This window comes from Gracilinanus agilis, chromosome 4 (genome assembly GCF_016433145.1).
Source record: "Gracilinanus agilis isolate LMUSP501 chromosome 4, AgileGrace, whole genome shotgun sequence".
NCBI classification, from domain to species: Eukaryota; Metazoa; Chordata; class Mammalia; order Didelphimorphia; family Didelphidae; genus Gracilinanus; species Gracilinanus agilis.
In genome coordinates, this window is record NC_058133.1 from 396,959,483 (window position 1) to 396,981,408 (window position 21,926).

At 38.1% G+C, this 21,926-nt stretch overlaps 1 protein-coding gene across 2 annotated transcripts in view; it reads right to left on the reverse strand.

The window, feature by feature from the left end:
* Window positions 1-4,040: 4,040 nt before the first annotated feature.
* The window catches only part of NHSL1 (NHS like 1), a 170,521-nt gene continuing 152,635 nt past the window's right edge, over window positions 4,041-21,926 (reverse strand). For both annotated transcript variants that reach the window (XM_044677118.1, XM_044677119.1), the window contains 3 exons: window positions 13,630-17,034; window positions 12,950-13,082; window positions 4,041-6,717 (listed from right to left, as the gene is read on the reverse strand). In XM_044677118.1, coding sequence (XP_044533053.1) covers window positions 5,985-6,717; window positions 12,950-13,082; window positions 13,630-17,034 — 4,271 coding nt within the window. In that variant the 3' untranslated portion in view covers window positions 4,041-5,984. The remainder of the gene's footprint in view (window positions 6,718-12,949; window positions 13,083-13,629; window positions 17,035-21,926) is intronic.

The following is a 21,926-nucleotide window of genomic DNA, read 5'->3' on the forward strand; positions in this document are numbered from 1 at the left end:
AAAATAAATCTTAATTCAATGGAAAAATGTCATGAATTACTTTAAAGAGGGAAGAGTAAGGAATACCAACAAATGCTACAGCTCCTCCCCCAAACTTGAAATTTTAGCTTTTTTTTTAGTTTAACTCTTGGTAAACTTCAATGGCTTCTCTATCATTGGACAAAACGAAGTGATGTTTAATAGATTTAAAATGCTATGTATATTTTTTACTCCACTTAACCATAAAGCCTTATAATATTTTGATCCTGTAACTGCTGTTGGTTACAAAATGGTAATTTCAACGTATACCTTTTGAGATTGATATTTTTCAGTTTGAAAACTTGACCTTTATTTTCTAGAGGCATTCTCATACTTAGTTTGTAACATTTAATACTTTATAACTTTTCAGTGTAAAGATTAGTTCAATGGCCAGGGAGAGCTAGTGAGATTCTTTTTGCAATTAGCTGGCACAGCAGATAACAGTGCCAGGTCTGGAGTCAGAAAGATGTGTTCAAATGCGAATTCAAACACTGTGTGACCACAGGCAAGCACTTAACCTTTATTTGCCTCAGTTTACTTCTTCATCTTAAAGTGGAGATCATAATAACACCTACCTTCTAGCTTTGTCACAATGATCAAATGAGATAATTGTTAAAAGTTCCTAGCACAGTGACTGGCACATGATAAGCACTATACAAGTGTTTATAATTAGTTTAATTATACTGGGAGGGATCTGAAAGTTCCTTCCAAAGAGAATTCCTTCTGTTGCTAACTGTTAATATACACAAATATCATTGGGGTGTATTTATTGATATACACACATTTGCATGTACATATTACCCTTATTTAAAATAGTATTTCTTTCTAGTGAATAGCAAAACCGGGATAATTTGACATAAAGGTGATTAGGGAAATACTGACCTTTCTATTAACTATATTATCCAATTTAATATCACATAATAATAATAAACAATGCCATCTGGTATTTTTAAGCCTCCTAAAATGATCAATTCCAAACAGCAACCTGAGAAGCAAGGATATAGGATGTACCAAAAAGTTTTGGGTTCCCCTGGCAATTTCTCCAGATTGCCAAAACCCATTCTCCCCCTTCCTTGTAAGAAAGAGACCCACTTTCTTCAGCTTATCTCACTTGCCTCCATGCCAAATCATGAATTTTTTAATTCTTATTTTCTCATAATTCTACCTTTTCCCTCAAATGGGAATAAGATATTGAAGGGAAAGAGAGACTAGGGGTAGGTAAAGCCAACCACAACCTAAAGTATAAAGCAGAAATACTTAGGAATTGATGCAGAGAATGAGAAAAAAAAATAAGGAGATGGCCAAGATCAGTCATTATTATCTCTTTGGTCTAAGTCTGTCTGCTGACTATACTTGCTCTCCACTCCTTTTGTAATCTTGTTTATGAGGCAGTTTATGGTATAGAGCTGAGTGGCTTTTGTTAGGGCGTATCCTAGATGTGAGATACAGAATCTGGACTCGAACGCAACTGTTGTACTTCTGTTTGGCTGAAATGATCCTTCCCTACCTTATAAAACAGGAAAGTATTCTTGTATCTTCTGCGAAGCATCTTATGAAACCATGATGCGCCTCATCTCTGGAACCCATCACCTATGGCAAGTGATTATCCTAGAGACATCCAAAGCATTTTTTTTTCTCCTCTGCTTTAAGTCAGCATTAATAATGGTTTCATCTTAGACTATGGGTCAAAGTAGGAGTGTGTGTTTGTGTTTGCAGGTAGGGGTAAGAAAAAAGCACCTTCATTGTTGTTGTTTTTTTCCCCTGCCACTGTAATTTATCATGTCAGAGTAATGTGGAACTGTCCTACAGGGATGTTAGATGTTACCTAGGAACTTCCCAGGACCAGTTAAGCACAAAACCCTCAGCTTATGGAAACACAGGTTTATTTAATAAAGGGAGTAAGGGAAACTAGTAGGTAGGACCCTAGCACTCTTCAAACTAACTCCACTCACCTTTTAAGTCCCCTGCTTAAGGGGAGCCTCCTGTTTCTTCTCTGGGCCCTGCCTACAACTCCCTGTGCTATCTAAAACTCTTCTTCACACTATTTGACTTATCCTAATCTTCATACTAGTGATTAGTAAAGAAAGGGAACAAGCCTGTTTGTTTGGCTTCTGCACTAAGTAACCAAAAGTTACAGATGGAAACCTTTGAAATACCTTAGCTCCAGAGGAATTCTGGTAGATGGACCACTGGCAGATGAAGACTGGACTCAGAGAAATTGGTTTCCTCCAAGTAAATCTTCTACCTAGATGTCAAAGATTTCTCCATGATATCCTGACTATCCAGGGAAAATTTCGCAGAGCAAAACTCCTCATCCAGCTTGATGGGAATTCAGTCAGTCAAAACCTCCTCCCAACTTGGTGTAGAGCCAAGAAGGAAGTGAAGTCAGTTATTTTCAGTTCAGAGGTTCCTTCCTTACCCAGAATCCTCTCCCAGGGCTTATCTCAAAATTCCCTTCTTTCAACTAACCCTAGAAATCAGACTATCCCTAACTTATTCCTACATCAGCTAATACTTTTACTTCAGATTGTTAGTCCAGATTCCCACTGAAACATCCCCAATCTAAGAAAGATTTCAAATACCATGCTAAATCCAGAATGGCACAAGGTTTTGTAAAAGGCTGATCTTAGAGACAGTGAAGGTATGGAGGAGAATACCACTGCTAATCCATGCCAGTACTAAAGTACTGGAAGTTTTGGGGCAAATTTGCTTAAGTTTTGGGGCAAATTTGCTTATCTGCAAAATGAGAATAATAGATCAGAAGTCCCTTAAAAGGTTGTTATAAGGAGCAAATGAGATAACAAATTAAATGCTTTGTAAACTGTGATGTGCTATGAAAATGCCTTCCTATTATTATTCTTTGAAAGTACTAGTTAGAGGGGCCACTAAGTGGCTCAGTAGATTGAGAGCCAGGTCTTAGAGATGGGAGTTCTTGGGTTCGAAATTGGCCTTACATTTCATAGCTGTTTGACCCTGAGCAAGTCATTTAACTCCCATTGCTTCACCCTTAAAAAAAAAGTAGTAGTTAGGGTAGAAATCAGATAATCTCCTACTAGGTCAGTGATAGCTAATGGATGATTTTCAACCATATCAGTCATTCATTCTTTTCAGCTCTTCTTGTAAAAAACTGATTTTCTGTTCTCTATAGTTTGAAGAGAAAGAGTTTTCATGACCCCAAGATCTGTCTGTGACTATTTGGTATTTAAAGGTTTTAATGCCAGAGGAGGGAGATGCAAAATTTGTGTTTGTCCAGTTTTAGTGTGACTAAATCCAGCAACAACCAAAAAAAAGGTCTCGTATCCTCAAGAGCATAGGAAGCTAGCTAGTCAATGTTGGAGAGAAGATCTTGGATTTTCCAGGATAGGATAAGGGATTAAACCTGTAATTTCACAGGAAGAGGGAATAACCTGGTGAGGAAACTATACCATGCAGGTCAGCAGCTTCTCTGTAATCTACAGCCTAAAGAGTTTTACTGCCTTGCACACTGAGAGAGGTTAACTTAGCCAGTGTGAAAAAGCCAGTATGATTCAGAGGTTGAAACCCAGACCTTCCTGGCTCTGAGGCCAATTCTCTATTTACCACACATGTTCCCTTCTCAACATAGCTAGAACATTGATTAAATGTAGGTTCTTTCTGCTCTGAATTCTCTGTATGCCTGTAGAAAGCTCTCCATCTCCAACAAGCAGGCAGGGCTGAATGCTTCCATATATTATCTATTTTGTTATTCAGACTACATAGAATTTTATTTGTTGTTTTTTTTCCTATTTGTATGGTGCCTCCCAGCACATTGTTTTTGGCCTTTTCTGGCCTCTTCACTGTTGGGTTGCCTCTTCCCACTGGAACCTTCTGGTCCCAGTTGCTATTGTCTCTTTCATTCAAGCAAAATATCTGTTGCCCGGATAAAACACAACTTCCCCATTACCATGACATCAGTGTGATCAACATACAGTAGGAAGAAAATTTTAAAATATTACTTTACTTTGTTTTTATTAAAGCAAATTTAAATAGTGTATTTGTACAATTTTAGAAAAATCTGATACTCTTTTAATGATGTCTGTTATCAACTTTACCTTCAACATAGGGAACTTGCTGATTGAGTAGTGGGCTCCAATATTCAAACATTTCTGACTTTACAGAAGATTGCTTAAATTTGATCATAGACAGGAAATGCTACTAGCCTTCTCAGAATTCAGGCTTCAGGAACCTTCTGCCTATTGTAAAAATATCATCAAGAGCTCCTATTGTTGAATAATATCAGGTCCTGTTGGCTTCCCAATTTGAAATGAAAGAATTCTACAAAAGATGGAAGGAGCCCTGACATATCCTTCAGGCTGTTCGCAAAGATATACTATGTTTCCTGCTGTGACTATCAAGTGCCTAGGGTAGAGATGGAGAGCTGAAAAAATATTAGTGCAGATCTAGAAAGATAATTTTATATGAAAGACAAGATAACAATTGGCTGCCTTATTTTATTTGAGCTAAGTATCACAGCATTGTCTTCTTAGATCCCTCTGGTAAAGAAGGCATTAGTAGATCCCGAATTTACATGACTAACAAAGGAGTTCAAAGGACAGGGAGGATGGAAGAGGTAGGGGTCACAAATATTTCCCTAAAATAAATAAATCTACACACTTTCCCCCCACATACTAAAAATGGTTAAGTTCTAAATTGGGGAAGATTAAAAATGTAGTTAACAACCTCAGTTATTTACAGACAATATAAAAACTGCACAAGCCAAATAATGTAAAGTCTTTTGTTTTTAAATTAAAAAATGTCCTAGTATGACTCAAGAGCTCAATTCGACATGCCAATTCGAGCAACTTTTTCTTTGTTAAGAACTAACTACTCAGCATATTCTTCCAAGTATCATTTTTAATATACAAGACAATTAAGATAGACCCTTCTATATTATCAAAGTTTTATAAAGAATACTTCAGGCAGCTTAGAAAGAAACAGCCATAACATTCTTTGGTATGACCAAAAGTTACCAAATGTTGACATTTCAAGTGATGAGAAACTGCCAAATAGAAACTAAATTCTGGCAAAAATAGAGTTTTAAAAGGAAAATCTCCACCCACAGTTTTGTAGTGCAAGTTTTCAAATTTAATTTTGGAAATAATTTTATTTATAAACCAAACATTCCAACTCTAGTAGTATGTCACTTACTCTGATTCCTCTCTTTTATTACCACTAAGTCATTTCAGTTTTCTCCAAGGTTGTCTACGTTTCTATTCAAAGAGGAAATTCATTTAAGAGCACACCACCTTCTAAAAATCAGGTTGAAGGCTGTGTGAGTAGGTGGCTGCATAGCAGCAGACACCAAGTTTTAGTGGTGCCATTTTCACACACTTTTGTCATTTTTACAAAAAAAAAAAAACACCTTTTTTTTCCCCAGAAAAAAGTACCTGAACCAATGACTTCAGCCCTCTCCCAGCTTCTCTGTATTAACATGACATGCTTAAATTCAAAAGCATACATGCATGTATATTCATATGGTTTGTCTGGTTCCAGAATTAGCAAAGCCACCACCTCTCACCAGCTGTAGACCTTTTCCTATTTATGGAACTCACCAAACTTGATAAATATGCTTCAAAAGCAACAACCATTCTTGTGTCCCTAAAGCTTCCAGTTTATATAGGTTGACCTCTTTCCTCCTATACTTTCCTACCAATTTAAAAAAAATCTCCCCAAATGCAGATATACCCATATATCCCTAGCATCAAGGAAAAATTTTCCCCAGGAAGGACTTTCAGAAGTTAAGCTTTTAAACCAGAGGGCACAGATACCTTCTAAGTCCTATATGACCGTCCTCTACCATGTAGAGCCAGCAATGATCTGGCACACAGCATAAACACGGAGTATAACCAAAACTCAGCAAAGTGAATGGTACCAATATGGGGTCACTATGCCTTATCCCCTGTGCATATGTGGAATACGAAGTCGGAAAGTACATTCATCCTTGGAGCCTAACTCTCTTCTCTTAAAGAACTTCTACACTGTCCTGATAGAGTCTTACTACCTGTCTTATCTGTTGAATCAATATGGTTAGGAGCCTGGGCCCCCTTGGAGCCACACTCTTCAGAATATGGCAGATCACCAGTGTCCATTTCATTCCCAGTAAATCCGTCCATTTCTTTTTCCCTCCCAACTCCTGCAGTCCGATGGAGTCTGTTCTCTGTGGGCTCCGTTGCCTCCCCTTCTCCCTCAGAAATGACAGTCATGGGGCTGCTCTGAATTCGGTTCCTCATGCTATACCTGCTACTTGCTGCAGAAGGTGGTGTCCGGCTCCGGCCATACCTGGTGCCAGAGAAGGACAGACTCCTTGGCATCAGGCCTTCGTTCTTGGCCCACTCCTCCTGGGCCCTCCTGTTCTTGTTTGGAGAACAGCTTGAGGGGCTGTCAGGGGTGTCTGACGAGGACTCCGACTTGGATCTGTGAAACCTTGGGTCTGTATTCTTCAGCATCTCGGCAGCGGACATTCGAGAGCTGGCATCTGTCCGGCTCCCCTTTTTCAGCAGCAGAGCTTTGAAGTTATCACTGCTAGTAGTACTCTTACGAATGCTTCTCTGGATGGATCCTGCTTGCTTAAGGGAAGCCAGGCTAGGGGCAGCCCCCGTGGGTGTCACCGGGGGTGATGGAGAATGGTTTCGGGAATGATCATCGTCAGAATCCTTTCGGCCAAGGACTTTCCTCTTAGACCTGAAATGCAGGAACAAAGGTGTTAAACAAGTCATTCACTATATATCTACAAGGCAGCAAGTGACACACTCTCCATCACTGAAGACTCAAGCTGTCATCTGAGTGCTTTTTTTCAAGAATAATAGACTTATATGTGTGTATGTATACCCATATGGTTTTATGGTTTATATGTAGCTGTAGGGTTTACAAAGCATTTTACATATATGTATGCATGAACATATGAACGTATGAATATATATATATATATATATATATGTGTGTGTGTGTGTGTGTGTGTATATATATATATCCTAGTTTTTAAAAAAAACTGCCCTAAGACATTTGGAACACACGGTATTTTCTCAATTGATCCTGTGAGGCAGGTATAAGTATTATTATTCCTTTTACAGATGAGAACATTGAGCTTGACCTAAGTTGAGTGATTTGCCCAGGATAACAAAGTTAAAAAGTGGCAGGGTTAAGATTCAAACATTGGCTTCAATCCCATGTTTTTAACACTAAAACATTTCCCAATAGAATTTATATATTATTGAACCTCAGAGTAATATGATACAAATTACCTCATGCCTTTACATTACATCAATTCTTTCTTCCCAGTTTGGTTCCCAGCGTGGACCAGGACAGGTCCCAGGACTATGTAACCTAGTCCTGAATTACTCTCACTACTAAGGACTCCTGCTAAGGCAACTTTGCATACTGAGGTTCACTATTAGTCACAATGCTTGCTAGTGGGCTTGTCTGCCACAAGCCATCCCCACTCCAGTCCATCCTCCACTCAGCTATTAAAGTGATCTCCATAAGGTGCAGGTCTGATCATGTTATCCCCTCCACCTTTCCCCCAATAAACTCTAGTGACTTCCCGTTATCTCCAGGATCAAACAGAAAATCCTCTGTTTGGCATTCAAAACCCTTCATGATCTATCCTCTACCTCCTTACCTTTCCAGTGTTCTTACAACTCATACCCTTCCTCATATACTCTGGGATCCAGTGACACTGGCCCCCTCACTGTTTCTTTTCCTTTTTCCTTAAACCCTTACCTTCTGTCTTAGAATCAATACCAAGTATCCATTCCAAGGTAGAAGAGTGGTAAAGGCTAGGTAATTGGGGTCAAGTGACCAGGTCACAGCCAGGAAGTATCAGAGACCCTGGCTCTCTAGCCATTGGAATACATAGTGGCCCCCTCCTTGTTGTATCTTGAACAAGACACTCTATCTCTAGGCTCCCATCTTTTTCCATAATTGGCCTCTGTGCCAGGAATGTTTACTACCTCTAATTCTCAGCTTCACTGACTTTCTCCAATCCCACCCAACTAAAATCTTATCCTTTACAAGAAGCCTTTCTTGGTCCCCTTTCCTTCTAATGATTTCCCTCTGCTGATTACTTTATCCCCCATATAGCTTGTTTGGATGTGGTTCTTCCCCTGTTGTCTCCCTGATTAGACTGTGTGCTTAGCATCACACCAAGCATTTTATAAATTATGTTTACTAACTAAAATCAAATGAGTCTTCCTGAATTTCTGGAACCAAACCTAAATCTCCAGGAAGCTAGTTCCTAGGATCATAGATGAGAAATTATAGAAGGACACCTAACCTAAAAGATCCTAACTATCCTAGAGTAGTTAGGGAACTCGAGGCATATGGGGCATGCAGGTAGAGGTTTGAACCAAAAACATTCATTTCAAAGACAGTTGATGGGCTTTCTCTATTATCTTGGTCATTCATATGAATATGATTTCTATTTCTATTGGTATAATCTATTAGCTGACTAAAGAGAATATTGCCTTTTTGCTATTCTTTAAATATCATTTCAACAATTCAATGCATTATTAAGGATGAGTATATTTGTGTCTTAGTTTAAGCAAACCTAATATAGTTAAATCCCATATTAGGTTGGTCCAAGCAACCTTCTTTCATAATTGCCTTGTCAAGGAACATTCTTACTAGACTCTATTTAAAGTTTAAAAAATAACTTCATGTCACATTGCTTACATTGTTTTTTAACTAAGAAGCAATTAACAATTTGGGGTACTATATTAATGAAAATTGTTCAAAAATTTTACAGATTTACAAAGGAGATCAATTACAGGGTAAGGAATGTAAAAAGGATTTACTATAATATTCATTTAAATTATGAGCTGCTCTATGTTCCTAGATCCAATTTACAAAAAAAAAAGAAAAAAGAAAAAAGTTATGTTTAGGTAATATATTAATTGTGTAAATAAATCAAGGAACACATATAATCTTATTTAACTTTATGGTGCAGATGGCCCTTTACTCTCCAAATTCCATTTCTAGGAAAGAGAGACCCAAAACTGTTCTACTGCTCAATGCTCTGTGGAACATAATGGAGGTGTGTGGAATTCACTGCTAGCTACCAGGGATTTGTTATTTATGTAATAGTCTCTCTATACTGTTACCAACCAAAGAGCTAAAAAATGGGAGAGGAAAAGTAGCCCAACAATAATCTAAAATAAAACAACATTGAAAAGCTTCAGAACTCCAATCAATGCCATTAGTCTATTACGATTTAAGGGGGCTAAAGATGAAGTACGTATACATTTTCTGACATTTCTCAGATTACATAAAGAAAGCATTTATCAAAAGGTAAGGATTTGTTAGGAGAGGGAGGGATTTAGTCACTGAAAAGTGACAATGACATAAAAAAGACTTTTGATAAAACATTTTTTAAATTGATAAAACATTTATCAAAAGACTTTTGCTAAAATAATCAGTGGAGTAGCAATGACTTGATTAAAAGACTGGCTAAATAGTGGCCAGGGATAGAAGTGTCACCAAAAACGGACGGATATGACACCATCTGGAAATGCAGAATTTGACACTAAAGTTCATTTAATTATACTGAAGAAGGCATTGACCCTAGAGTTCTTAAGCTCCGTTCAGGCTTCATAGACTACTAGTGAACCCTGAACCAAGCTTAAGATCCTCTGGGTCAACCCTTTATTCGGTACAATTAGTCTGTGGTATATGAATATATTTTTTAATTTAATTTCATTAATATTTCAATATAATTAACTTTACTTTCTGCACATTATTCCAAGGAAGAGTCTAAGGTTTGCCAGACTGCCAAAGGAGATTATGGCACCAAACAAGGTTAAGAAGATCTAAGGTCTTAAATCATTAAGAGTTAGAATAGGGCAAAATCTTTGCATGAATACCTATATTACCTACTGACATAGTCCTTCTTTACAGTCCCCTCATTTTCCTGTGCTTTATTTCTGGTGTGAGTTTGCTATTTTCTATAAAACAATGTTAAGTGGGTATGTGGACTAAATTCATTTGAAAATCACTGATCTCATTGTCTAGAATTTTTACTGTCCTGCTCAACGTATCTAACTTGTATGAAACAAGTATCCAGCAAAATCTAATCTGTCAAAAAACAAATACTTAAGGCATGCCACTGGTTGTTATTTATATGCATACAGAATATTTTCTATTTCAAATAATAATGTTTGCCATTTTATTACAAAACATATCTTTAGAAAAATTCTTTAATTGTCTTTATTCAAATAGTTTTTAAAATGCAAGCAAAACTACTTCAATATAGTCTTTCTAATTACACCATTTCACTATTGGCATGAGTTGATTCTTTTATTCTTTTCTTAAAATTGTTCAGCCAGTTTATAATCAGCAGTATTAGACTAATGTCAATAAAGTTCTCTGCTCAGATTGCATAATGCTATAAGATAAAGCACAGCTTCACAAAACTACCTTTGTTGCTGTTTTAATCACTGATTTAGATTAATGGTATAGTTGGAAACACGCTGGCATTGATATCCAAAGATTTGGGTTTAAGACTTGACCTTGGCATAAGATCACAACTCTGAGCCTCAGTTTTATCATCCACAAAATGAATATAATGCATGCACAAGATACTTCACATAGTTATGAAGAAAGCATTAGGTAAATACAAAGAAGGAGTTATATTTTTCCTAATACTTATAATAGCAGAAGTGGCTTATTTCCTAGACACTGATATGCACCAATTTTTAAAGGCTAAAACTATAATGCTATAATAGAATTGCCAGTGTCTAGCCATTCAAAATGAACAAAAAAAATTAGAAATGTATTTTTCCTAATAAAATGTCTTTAAAAGTCTTCTTGAACAACTAATATTGGCTTAGAAATTATTTGCTTCAATAAGTGTTAAGAATTCACACCTCGTTGGGTGCTCTATTTTCCATCTGGCTTGAAATCTAAACTTGGATGATATGCATTATAACATTGCTATCTGAAGTCTCTGTATTCAGAGAATCAATTAATCTTTCTTCCTTACATGAATTCTTATTGTTCCTGCTGATAAATTATAGCACGGCTCCATTACTTGTGAAATTGACAACGAGCATATTTGAATTTTTAATCACAAATTTGCACTAAGGATCTATCTGGCTTTTTGTTTACATACACCTACAACATTTATACAGGATATCAAATGCAAAAGCTTATTTTCACATCTTCACATGTGAATGAATTATTAGGAAGAGAGAGAAACATTCTATTTTGGTGTTTACTTAAGGCCAAGTAAACAAATTATAGAATCACAGATTTAAAATGAGCAGGAGCTTTTTAGGTCATCGAGTCCAACCTCCTCATTTCAGAGATGAGGAAACCAAGGCTCAGAATTATGAAGTGGTTTGTCTGAGGTCAGATTGGTTATAAGCGGTAGAGATGGAGTTTGATCTGAGGTTAGCAACAGGAAAACATGCCAGAGACTTTTGGCCAACTTGTTGGGAAAGGTTTGTTTTTAACCTGACATTAAAGGTCAGGTTTCCCCATTGAGTCCAAGTAATTTGTACTAGAAGAAAAAAAATCCAAATTGACAGGCCAAAATGTAGCCTCTTAACTCTGAATCCAACGTTCTTCAAAAGTTTGTGGACTAATTATAGTGTCCTTGGTTTTAGACTCAGCATATTTCTTTTTGGTTTCCTTGGAATTGAGATTCAGTAACAAGTTAAAGAAAGGAGGAATGAAACATTGAAGAGAAAATCTTCAGTACCTACTAGAATTTAGTGCAAATAGCTGAACTGAAAGGTAAAAGGCATTATTTTACAATTGAGAAGGTCTAGGTTCAGCTTAGAGTCTCTTATTAAAAGAAACAATTTTATTAATTAGCTTTAACATGTACAAAATATTATTTTAGTATTCCCCCAAATGGGATGAATTTGTATTATGTAAAGAATCTTGGATATAGGCAGAACAGTACCTTGTTGAGCAATACCTTTTGAGCAAGAGACAATTCATGTAATAGTGGCATTATATTGGCCTTAGAAGCATATCATAATTCATGTGATGTTAAAATACTATACAAAATCATTTTGAAGCAAGAAAAATGACATTTTGAACAAAATTTCCAGAGTAACTAATATTTTAAAAGTGTGTGCAAGATACATACAAAATTGAAGCACTTTTGAAAAATCCTTTATTATTTTTTTAACTCTCTGAGTCCAGTAGATGGCACTAGAAGGACACTTCAAAATACACTATAAACAAATTTTGCTTGCTTTCCTTCTGCTTAAAAAGTTGTCTGTTTTTGTTAATATCTGCAAGTCACCTGAAAAAACCTATGTGGAACAAGACCAAAAATAAAGACCTCTAACACTTATGGATGGGAAAGACAGAATATACTGGAATATTAAGTTTGCTCAAACCATAAGGCACCAAAACACTCATTCCACATCTCATCCTTGACTGGATTATGAGAATCTATAATCCAGCTCTTGTCATATATTTTGTCATATGACTGACAGTTGGTATTACTTGCCAGTGTGTGCCATGCTTGCCAGGAGGCATGTGTTGAATCTCTGTCCCAAACTGCATCATAAAATCAGCAGAGAATAAAGGAGTTGAAAGGAAAGAGGGAAATGGAAATAGAGACACAGACAAAATCAACAGTGAAGTTAGTCAGGCAAAGAATCACACAATATATACTGAAGAGAGAACCTCATAATATAATTTTAGAGCATAGAATTATAGATAAACTAGCTCACCAAAGCAAACTTTGTTTCTCAATGACAAATATGGATCATGAGAAATAAAATGCAATTTTATTATCTTGATTACCAGTAAGAGAGAGGTACAGCAGTTAGAAATCTAAGCTGAATCCAGTTTAAAAATCCATTGATTTTTAAGTTTTTTCTAATGATAAGCTAGGACATTTAGAAAAGTGAAATTGGGAGTTGCCATAAGCACTTTAAAGGAAGCAGTTTTTAGGTACCTGTGGATAGCTGCAAAAAGGTCTTCTGTAGTTCTGGGTCTACTTGGAGTTGTCACCTCATCGCCCCCATCTTCCTTAAGGCCACTGCATGGTCCAGGAGAGGTACATACCATGTCAGCCTCAAACGCCCCAACTGCAGAGGTGAAAGAATGCAAATATTTAACATGGGAATGATTTTAAGGTTCAGTCTTCAAACTATCACAATTGTCTTTGTTGCTACTCTCAAAAATACAAAAGCCATAGGGAGCACAGGCACTGTTTCACTAAGAGCAGAAGAAAAATGCTCGGGTGCTCTAAATGGGGAGATGGCATGACCTTCATTCCCAAGTTCTTTCTGTGGAATAATCTAAAACTCTATGAAACGCTAATGCCTCATTTAGCCATTAAAAAAAAAAAGAATTCCTATAGCTATCATTTAATTACCAACACAAAAATTATTTACATAGTCTCCTATTCCTTCTTAATTGCTTTGACTGAAGTCATTTTTAATCTAATTAAAAAAATATATATATATATAAAAGCCCTCTATGAGGCACTTTAGGAACTCTAGGCAACACTATATTGAATATTCCAACCTAATCTCAATCTCACACCCCTCAATCCTGCCTAAAAGTCCCAAAGCTCGATTGAGCTCAACTCTCTATTACCAAAGAGAAGGATGAAGAGAAACCAAGACTTACTGTTCCCATCCTCTCGAGAGGGGGGACTGTCCACGTTACCACCACTGTCTTCAGTGCTCTCTATCCTGCTGCCTTCCTCTGAAGCAGTTGGCTCCTCCTGCTTGGGAGCTCCTTGGGCTGGTGATACATCAGGCTGTACCATATAGATATCCGCTCCCACTCCTGCAAGGAAGGTGGATCCCGCAGCTCCTCCCCCTGGCACCAAGCTGCCAAAGTCTGTCTCGGCAGAACCAGGTCCTGCTGCAAAGCTCTCTTTTGCCTCTTTGCCATTCACATCAACCACTTCTCCCCTGGCTGGGCTGCTGACACTTTCATTCACTTTGGTTGTTTTCTCTGCTGTGAAATCTATGTGCGGAGGTGGCACGACAAGGAACAGTTTGGGTTTCTTTGAAATAGGAGGTGGTTTCCTGCTGGGTGAAGAGCCATGTGTCTTCTTTGGAGAGCTGGGCTGCTCCTGGAGCAATGCAGTCCTGAGGCCAGAAGGAGATTCCTCGTCCTGCCCAGAAGCCTGCACTCCTTCCTCAGCATTTGTTCCTGAAAAGGACGCTTTGGAGTATGGTGCAGGATCAGCTGCATCGCCATGCCTTTGAAGAGCAGCAAGCTCCGCTGTCCTGCTGTGCCAACCCCAAAATGAGCCCTTCTCAGGAGATGGAAGCGTGTTTTTAACAGGGACATTTTGGGCTTTGCTGCTGTCTAGTCCATTGATGCTCCCTCTGTGTTTCAAGGCAGAAGATGGTTTTAAAGGATCCTGTGGCACCACAGAATTATTTTCCTGAGATTCTATTTCAGAAGCTGGTCTGCCTGGCTGTGCTCCTGATGTTCCTGGGGGCTTGTTCACAGGCCTCAACCGTACCATCTGTAATGCTTTAGTGGTTATTAGGGGCATTGGTGGTTTAGTGGTTTCTTCCTTGGTGAGAGAAGGTTTGAGTATAGCACAAGAAGAATCCGGTTGGCCACACTTTTTTAAAGAAGGCCAAGCTTCTTTCATCAACTTGGGGTCAAGAGGTGGAGCAGGTGGAGGCACAGAAGAGGGAAAGAGAGATGAAGGAGGAGGTGGCAAGGGAGCAGCTGAATCGGGCATACTGAAGGATGTGGAGGGAAGAGGAAAGCATGTATCCGTCGGAAGAAAGGAAGAAGCAAGGACTTCTGGTGGTGGAGGAGGAAAAATGGGGGAATGCTGTACAGTGGATAGTTCCAAGGCATCTGCTAAAGGAGGAGGAGGAGGAGGGAGAGGGGAGTGATTAAGAGGATGTACAGATGCTGGGGAAAGAGAAGGAATGGGAGGAGTGCTTACGGCTGAATCTAATTTCTTCATATTCACACTGCCTTCAGTTGAAGTATTGGAAGAAAGGGAAGTTGAAGATGAAGAGATAGATACCGAAGATATCAGGGAGGATTTTCTTTCAGGCACTTTCGGCTTCAACTTTGATTTCCCGTTTCCTGGTGAGATAGATTTTAAAAACACGGGCACTGGAGTAAGCGCTGTGGGGGTATTCGACTGGCTGGAATAACCACTGGATGGGGAAGTGACCCTGTGAGACTTCTCTGGGGAAGTGTTCTTTGGTTTGGCCAATCCACTAGACACTTGTGGGACAGGCACCCTGGACCCATCCTGGAGATGGCTGGTGGCAAGATCACACAATGGAGCCACAGCATTAGGTGGGCCTGTGCCACTGGATTTCCCCTGATCTTCTTGCATGCCAGTGTAATCGATGTAGTAACCCCAAGGATCTCCATACTCTGACTTGACGCTGCTTGTGTCGCTCTGAGATGGGGTGACTGTGCAAAGGGAGTACACATTTGGTGCTGTGGCCGACACCATGCTGCTGCCCGTGCTGACTGTGCTCTGGCTACGGGACCGGAGGAGCCACGGATCCTCATAATCGCTACAGGGGCTCTGGGAAGGAGAACTACTATCTTTCCGTTGCAGATTCAGTTGTAGGGAATGCTGGAGGGTAGCAATCAGAGTCTCATTTAGCACCTGCCCATTGGGCTGGGTTTTTTTCTTGGGGGACCTTCGAAGGGAATCTGTTCTGAAAGGTGGAAGGGGAGGTTTCTTCGCTTTCTTTAAGGAGATGTTTCGTGGCAGAGATTTATCACAGTTTTGCGACTGGTCACCTTGGTTTTTCTGGGCTTTCCCGTCAAAAACATTAATCACACTGTGCCTAGGGTTCCCAAAGCCATCACTGCTATTGCACCGATTTCCTGATTTGAGTCCAGAGTCCATGTGCATGGAAGTGTAGTAGCCATCATGGTCTACTGAGTAGAGAGAATTTGTATCCTCTTTGACTGAGGCTTGGTCTAAACTACTGCTGCTCATGTTACTGGCAGGAGTGGAATAGCCAGGAGTAATACAAAGTGGCTTGTGTGGGGAAGTCCTCTCACTGCCCGAGGCTTTATATTCCCAGGGCTCTGTGCTACCATGGGCTCTGTCGCCAGAACAACTGGACTCACTCTTGCCATCGCTATCTTGTGAATGGCTTAGAAAATTCAGGTTGTTTCTGCAGTTATAGGCTCCATTTCGGGACCCATTCTCCTTGTTTCCTGGAGCATTCAGAGAGGCATCTGAGTCACAGAGGGATGCCATCATGACTACATTGCTGGTGATGGTGTCTGAGGTCTGTGAGTGTCGTGTAGAGTTACCCCCCTCACTCCAGTTACCACTGGAAGACTGATGATCCTCTTTTATGGCACTGCTGGTGGCAAGATTGTCTCTGGACTTAATCGTCCTTGCATAAGGGGATGAGCTGGTGATTCTGCTGTCCAACTGCCCAGTATTCTGGACTGTGTGTATAGCAATAACTTCTGATGATGAAGAAATTGTGGCATTTGCTATGAGGCTGGTAGAGTAGGCAGCATGAGGAGAAACAATACAGGCGGGGCTCGTTTTTTCACTTTCGTAATGTCTCAACTCTTCAGATTTAGGCCTCGATAACGTCCCGGGTGTTGAGATACATCTCGCATGCTCAAAGTTCTCATCAACTTGCAGCTTACCCATCTGGTAGGCCAGAATACTGGCCAAGTCCTCTGCAGGGTTAGCAACAGCCTGTGATGGTTCTAGAGGTTGAAGGGACAACCTTGTTCCAGGACGAGGAAGGCTATGGAAACCCACATCACTGTGGAAGCGTGGAGGAAACACAACACCTGCAGAATCACTCATCACTGACATGTTCCCTGATGAGATGGAGAACTGGCTCATCTGGGCAGCAATTCCTTGCCCTTTTTGTGCCCTGATTCTTCTCATTGAAGGGGGCACAACTTTTACTTCATCAGTCTGACAACTAGAGTCCCTGGTTTCAGAACGCTGAATGAGAGGTCGATAGTTATCAAGCCTTCCTAGTGTGGAGTAATGGTCCGGGACGTACATTGAGTGACCACGAAAGTCATTCTGGCTAGTGCCAGTAGCTGGAGATGAAGCAAAAAATTAGTTATTACCTGCAAACAAAATGACAATTGGATTTATCACCTTTGTCCTCATACAAATATTGCAAAAAAAAAAATCAAATAAATAAATAAAAGCAGTTTGTCCTGATTCTTGGGCACTTTAACAAAATATCTTCTTTCTTAATTTTTTTTCTCCATTTAAACAAGTTCAAGTGTCTGGTGGCAATTGCTGAGGGGAAAAAAAAGCTCAGTTTGCGGTTATGTATCACTCTTTCTTTATTTTCACATTCTCTGATAGACTGAGTACTAAGTTCAGATCTCAGAAACCAAAGCCCTTGAAATTCTATGAAGAACTCTAAATATTTCACAGATTGCTTAAAAAAAAAACTCAAACCAAAAAAAAAAAACCAAAACTAGTCTGTTTCTAGACTACCAGGACAAAGAGAATTACTTTTCTCTCCATGGATACAGAAAGCATATCTACTGGCTGTGACCCTTGTTCCCAGAAGTGACTACATGTCAGTGGTTGAGCCAGCATCGATTATTTAGAAGCCATTTATGAAACACATTGGCACCAATAGTGTTAATACCACTAATATTTTATGTAAGACATCCCTGAGCAAGAGAAATGTGATTTACAGATCCATCTGTGTTTTAAACGTTTCCTTCTCTATCTTAAACCAAAATCATCTGTTAGTGACATTCGAAATTTCAACAGCAATCTGTTGTGATATGGACAGAAAGAAGCGACTGTTGGTGGGGCATAAGGAACAGGAATAGATGAAATCTTGCCAAGCAAAGTTCTGATCCAGTGAAGAATTCTTCAAACTGTCATTACTTCTTGGAACTATATATCAAACAGAACACAAATGTATTCTACAACTAACAACAAGGAAGGAAGCATAAAGGATATGAGGAAGGAGTAAGTTTATGTAGAGCTAAACATAAAAGCATTCCAGTTTCCTAGGAAAGACAAGCAGCTTAAAAAAAATCACGGAGCCAGGAACTTTGCCAAAGTGTGATGAAGAAATTAAAAATGCAGAGCAACCCCTAAGAGAAAATAAATAGGAAAAAAAACTCACCATAGTAAGAAATAAACATCCCCTTCCATTATGTATTACTGTCTGAGCAAAAATCTGAGAGAATCGTTACCAACAGTAATCACTTTCTTGTATAATGCCAGTTCAAATGACATGCTGGCTATGACTTAAACAATCACTCATCCATTTTTCAAATCTGATTTGGAATAGCTTAAAGTGCTCTTCTGTCATCACCCCTGATTTACCCCCATTACACTATCATAGAGGTGCACCTATCTTGGATTCAAAATCTTCCCAGCTATGGAAAGGTTATTATTAACATATTAATAGGAAGTTTGTATCAAGTGTATGCTAGATGTTTTATGGAAAAAAAAAAAACTACCCCCCACAGTTCCAACCTAATGTGCTTAACTCCTTTCCTCCTACCATGATAATACGGAAAATTTTTGTCTTTGGTTCCCTCCAGAGGAAAAAACTTTCATACATCCTATTGGCTGAGATATGGCCAGAAAACACATTATTTGTCTTTCCTACGAAGTGGTCACTAATGTTGAATCAAAATAAAAATGGTATCCATTTTTGGAAAAAAAGGAATGAAAGGTAATGGTATCATCCACTTGACTGGAAAATAATGGTGAGAGTGACTTTGTGGACTTTTAAACTACATAGGGTAAACACTTCCAGTCATCTAAGTAAAGTATTATACCATTTCCACCAAAAATTAACATTTGGGTAGATTTTTTCTGCCAGCATTTTAAATATCTTTGAATTTTCAATGGTAAATTGTTCAGGATATTTGCCTTTAAAGATATTTAGAAATAGGATAGCAACTATTTACAAGAGGAAATAAAAGACATTCTGCATAGTTTCAGGCCATAATTCTAAATTCAAATTCAACCTTGGTTTTTCAAAACGGTAGTAAAATCAATTATAAATTGATGTAACCAGAACTACACTTGAGATATGATAGTGCCTGGACTATTTTGTTATATATACTATGACTATGTTTTACTCATCTAAGTATCAGGAAATATGCAAGTAAATATTTATAGGTCTTTAGAAGAGTTCTCATATCATTATAACATAAGTAACTCAAAATGTTCTTAAACTTTGATCTGAAGGTGCCTCTACAATTAGGGAAATGGACATAAGTGGCAAAAATGGCTCTAATTTTTGAATAGGGATAGAAATATTGGACCTGTGATTTAATTGATGAAGAAATCTTTCTCTATCGATGCAAGTAGGCACCTTCTCTGCAACTTACATAGTCTTAGATTTGCTTAAAACAAGGTTATCAAACACATAGCCCACAATACTCATGAGTGAATCCCAAATCAGATTTAAATGTTAACTGGGAAATATTTAACAAAATAAATAAAAATACAATAAAATAGAGGTAATGTGGTTTTCTAAGACAACAGGAGGTCCACAGAAATCTTTACATACTCTTTAGTGACCCCTGTTTCTGAGTTTGACACTATTGACCTAGAGTACCAGAGGTTAAATGACTTGTCTAGGATCACATGGTCACATAGTGTCATAAGTAGGACTAGAATCTAGGTCTTTCTGGCCTCAAGGCCAGCTTTTTATCCTTTATAACACACACTGTCTCTTCTAGTTTCAAATAAGAAAATTAAAATATTATTTAATTTTTTTAAATCTCTTAATCATGTAATATTTAGAAGAGAGAGATATATTAAAGAGGTAAAAATTTAGATGGAATAACCAAGGTGATCTGAATTTTAATATGGTTTTAAAGATGTTAAATAGAAATGAGTAATCTTTTTTTCTCTTTCTTGTTTAATCTTTTTTTAAATAACACTAAGTATTTGATTCACAGATGGAACTACATTATCAGTGGTCATTCAAGATATACTTCGAAGAAAAAAATAGTAATTTTGACCTTTTATTAAGAAAGTATAATGCCTCTACAAAAGCCCATTTACATGATTTATAACATATTGTATGCATATTCAGATATATCATCATTTGAGAAATTAAGATTTTGATTCAGATTCACAAAAAGCTCAAATCTATCAGGACCTGGAGAGGGATTTACTAAGCACATCAGTCAGATCATCAGTATAGAGGCACTAAAAAGAAGTATTTTTTTTCTTAGGGATGATGTAATAGAGTCTTTATTTACCTAAGCTATTTTAATATACACCTCTCTTTTCTATGCCACATATAGAGATTATTTTTGATTATTAAAGGAAATGTGAACAAAGATATTTTTGGTAACAAAGAGCTATAAAGCCATGAGCGTCAAATCCTATGTGCCTACAGTAAACCAATAGGGATAAATAAATAGCAGACAACAGGAATGAGAAACCTTTTAATTAACCTAGGCATTGCTAAATTTTGATCTGCTAGAAGAAGAAAATTATCTAGATATACATTCCTCCACTGTCACTGCCAAACTCTCTCTTTAGCCTGCTTACCCCAGGAGATAAACTAGATGGAATAAATGTCTCTTCTATGAGAGATGAATAAGATTTTCTGTCTTAGCTGACCTCTGGCTACCATATTGCTTTGTCTTCAGTCACAGTCTCACTGTAAAGCTTAATATTCTCAGGCATGAAAATCCTTGCTCCTACTAGCAGCTGTTCATAGAATCTCAGCGTTGGAAGGAAGGAACATTAGATGCTATCTAATCCAACTCATACATGACAAGAATATGCTCTGTAATTTATCCAATAAGTGACTATCCAGCTTGTACCTGAAGATGTCCAGCTAAGGAAAACACGTTACATAGTAAGGCAGCCTATTCTACTTTTAGATAGTTCTAATTATTACAAAGGTTTTGTTTTTTTCCCTAAATTTGTTTCTTTGCAACTTTCATCCATTACTCTTGGTACATGAAATCTGGTGCTGGCCATTTAGTCCTTTGAGATCTGATTCCAAGAAGAAATGAGCCTGGGCACCTGGACATCACTCCTTCACTGAAAGGACACAATATAATTACTAGAATACAAGGTCATTCCACTATGGTTGTCCTACAGGACCAAAAAAAAAAAAAAAAAAAAAGATTTGAGCCACAGGCTATGGTTTTAGTTGGTTCAATACTACATGCTAAGTTAAGCTAAGATAGTAATGACGAATTCCATACCTCTATTTATAGACTCTGTACTGTAGATATATATTATATGTGATATGTGTATATATTATATCTATATATTATATATGTAAAGTAAAATTTTATCTCTATCTATCCCAAACTTAATGTTTCTCTGTAGGATACATAGGCTGCTCAGTCTTGATTGAGAAGATAGTGAAGATTAGAAGCAGAACATTAGATTTGGAGTCAAGGGATATGGATTGGATTCCCAACTTGTAATTTACTTCTTTGGTATCCTCAGAGAAAAGTAACTTGGACATTGAGCTTCAGTCTCCACATCTTATAAAATAAAGTATGATTTATATGGTTTATATGACCTCTGAAGCCTTAATTCTTGATCTATAATGCTAGAATCCAGCATCAGGAATATGAATGGGCAACTACCTAGATCAGTGATGGTGAACTTTTTAGAGACTGAGTGCCCAAAATGCACCCTCATTGTGATATGTGAGCTTCTTCCCCCCTTACCCCAGACAAGGTGATGGAGGAAATGCTCAAATTAGGCTGCTGGGCAGAGGGGTGGGTCATGTGAAAAATGTCCTTAGGCATGGTGGAGAGGGGAAAGGAGCAGCCCCCTCTAGCATGCATGCCATAGGTTTGCCAACATGGACCTAGATGGTATGGCTTGATGACAAGTGAAAACTCGGCCCATCCAAGAAATTCCTTTCATCCATTTGCCAGAGTACCTAAATTCTCTATTGTTTATTGAGTTCTACTCTGATATTTTATCAATGCTTAAACGTACCATTGAGTGC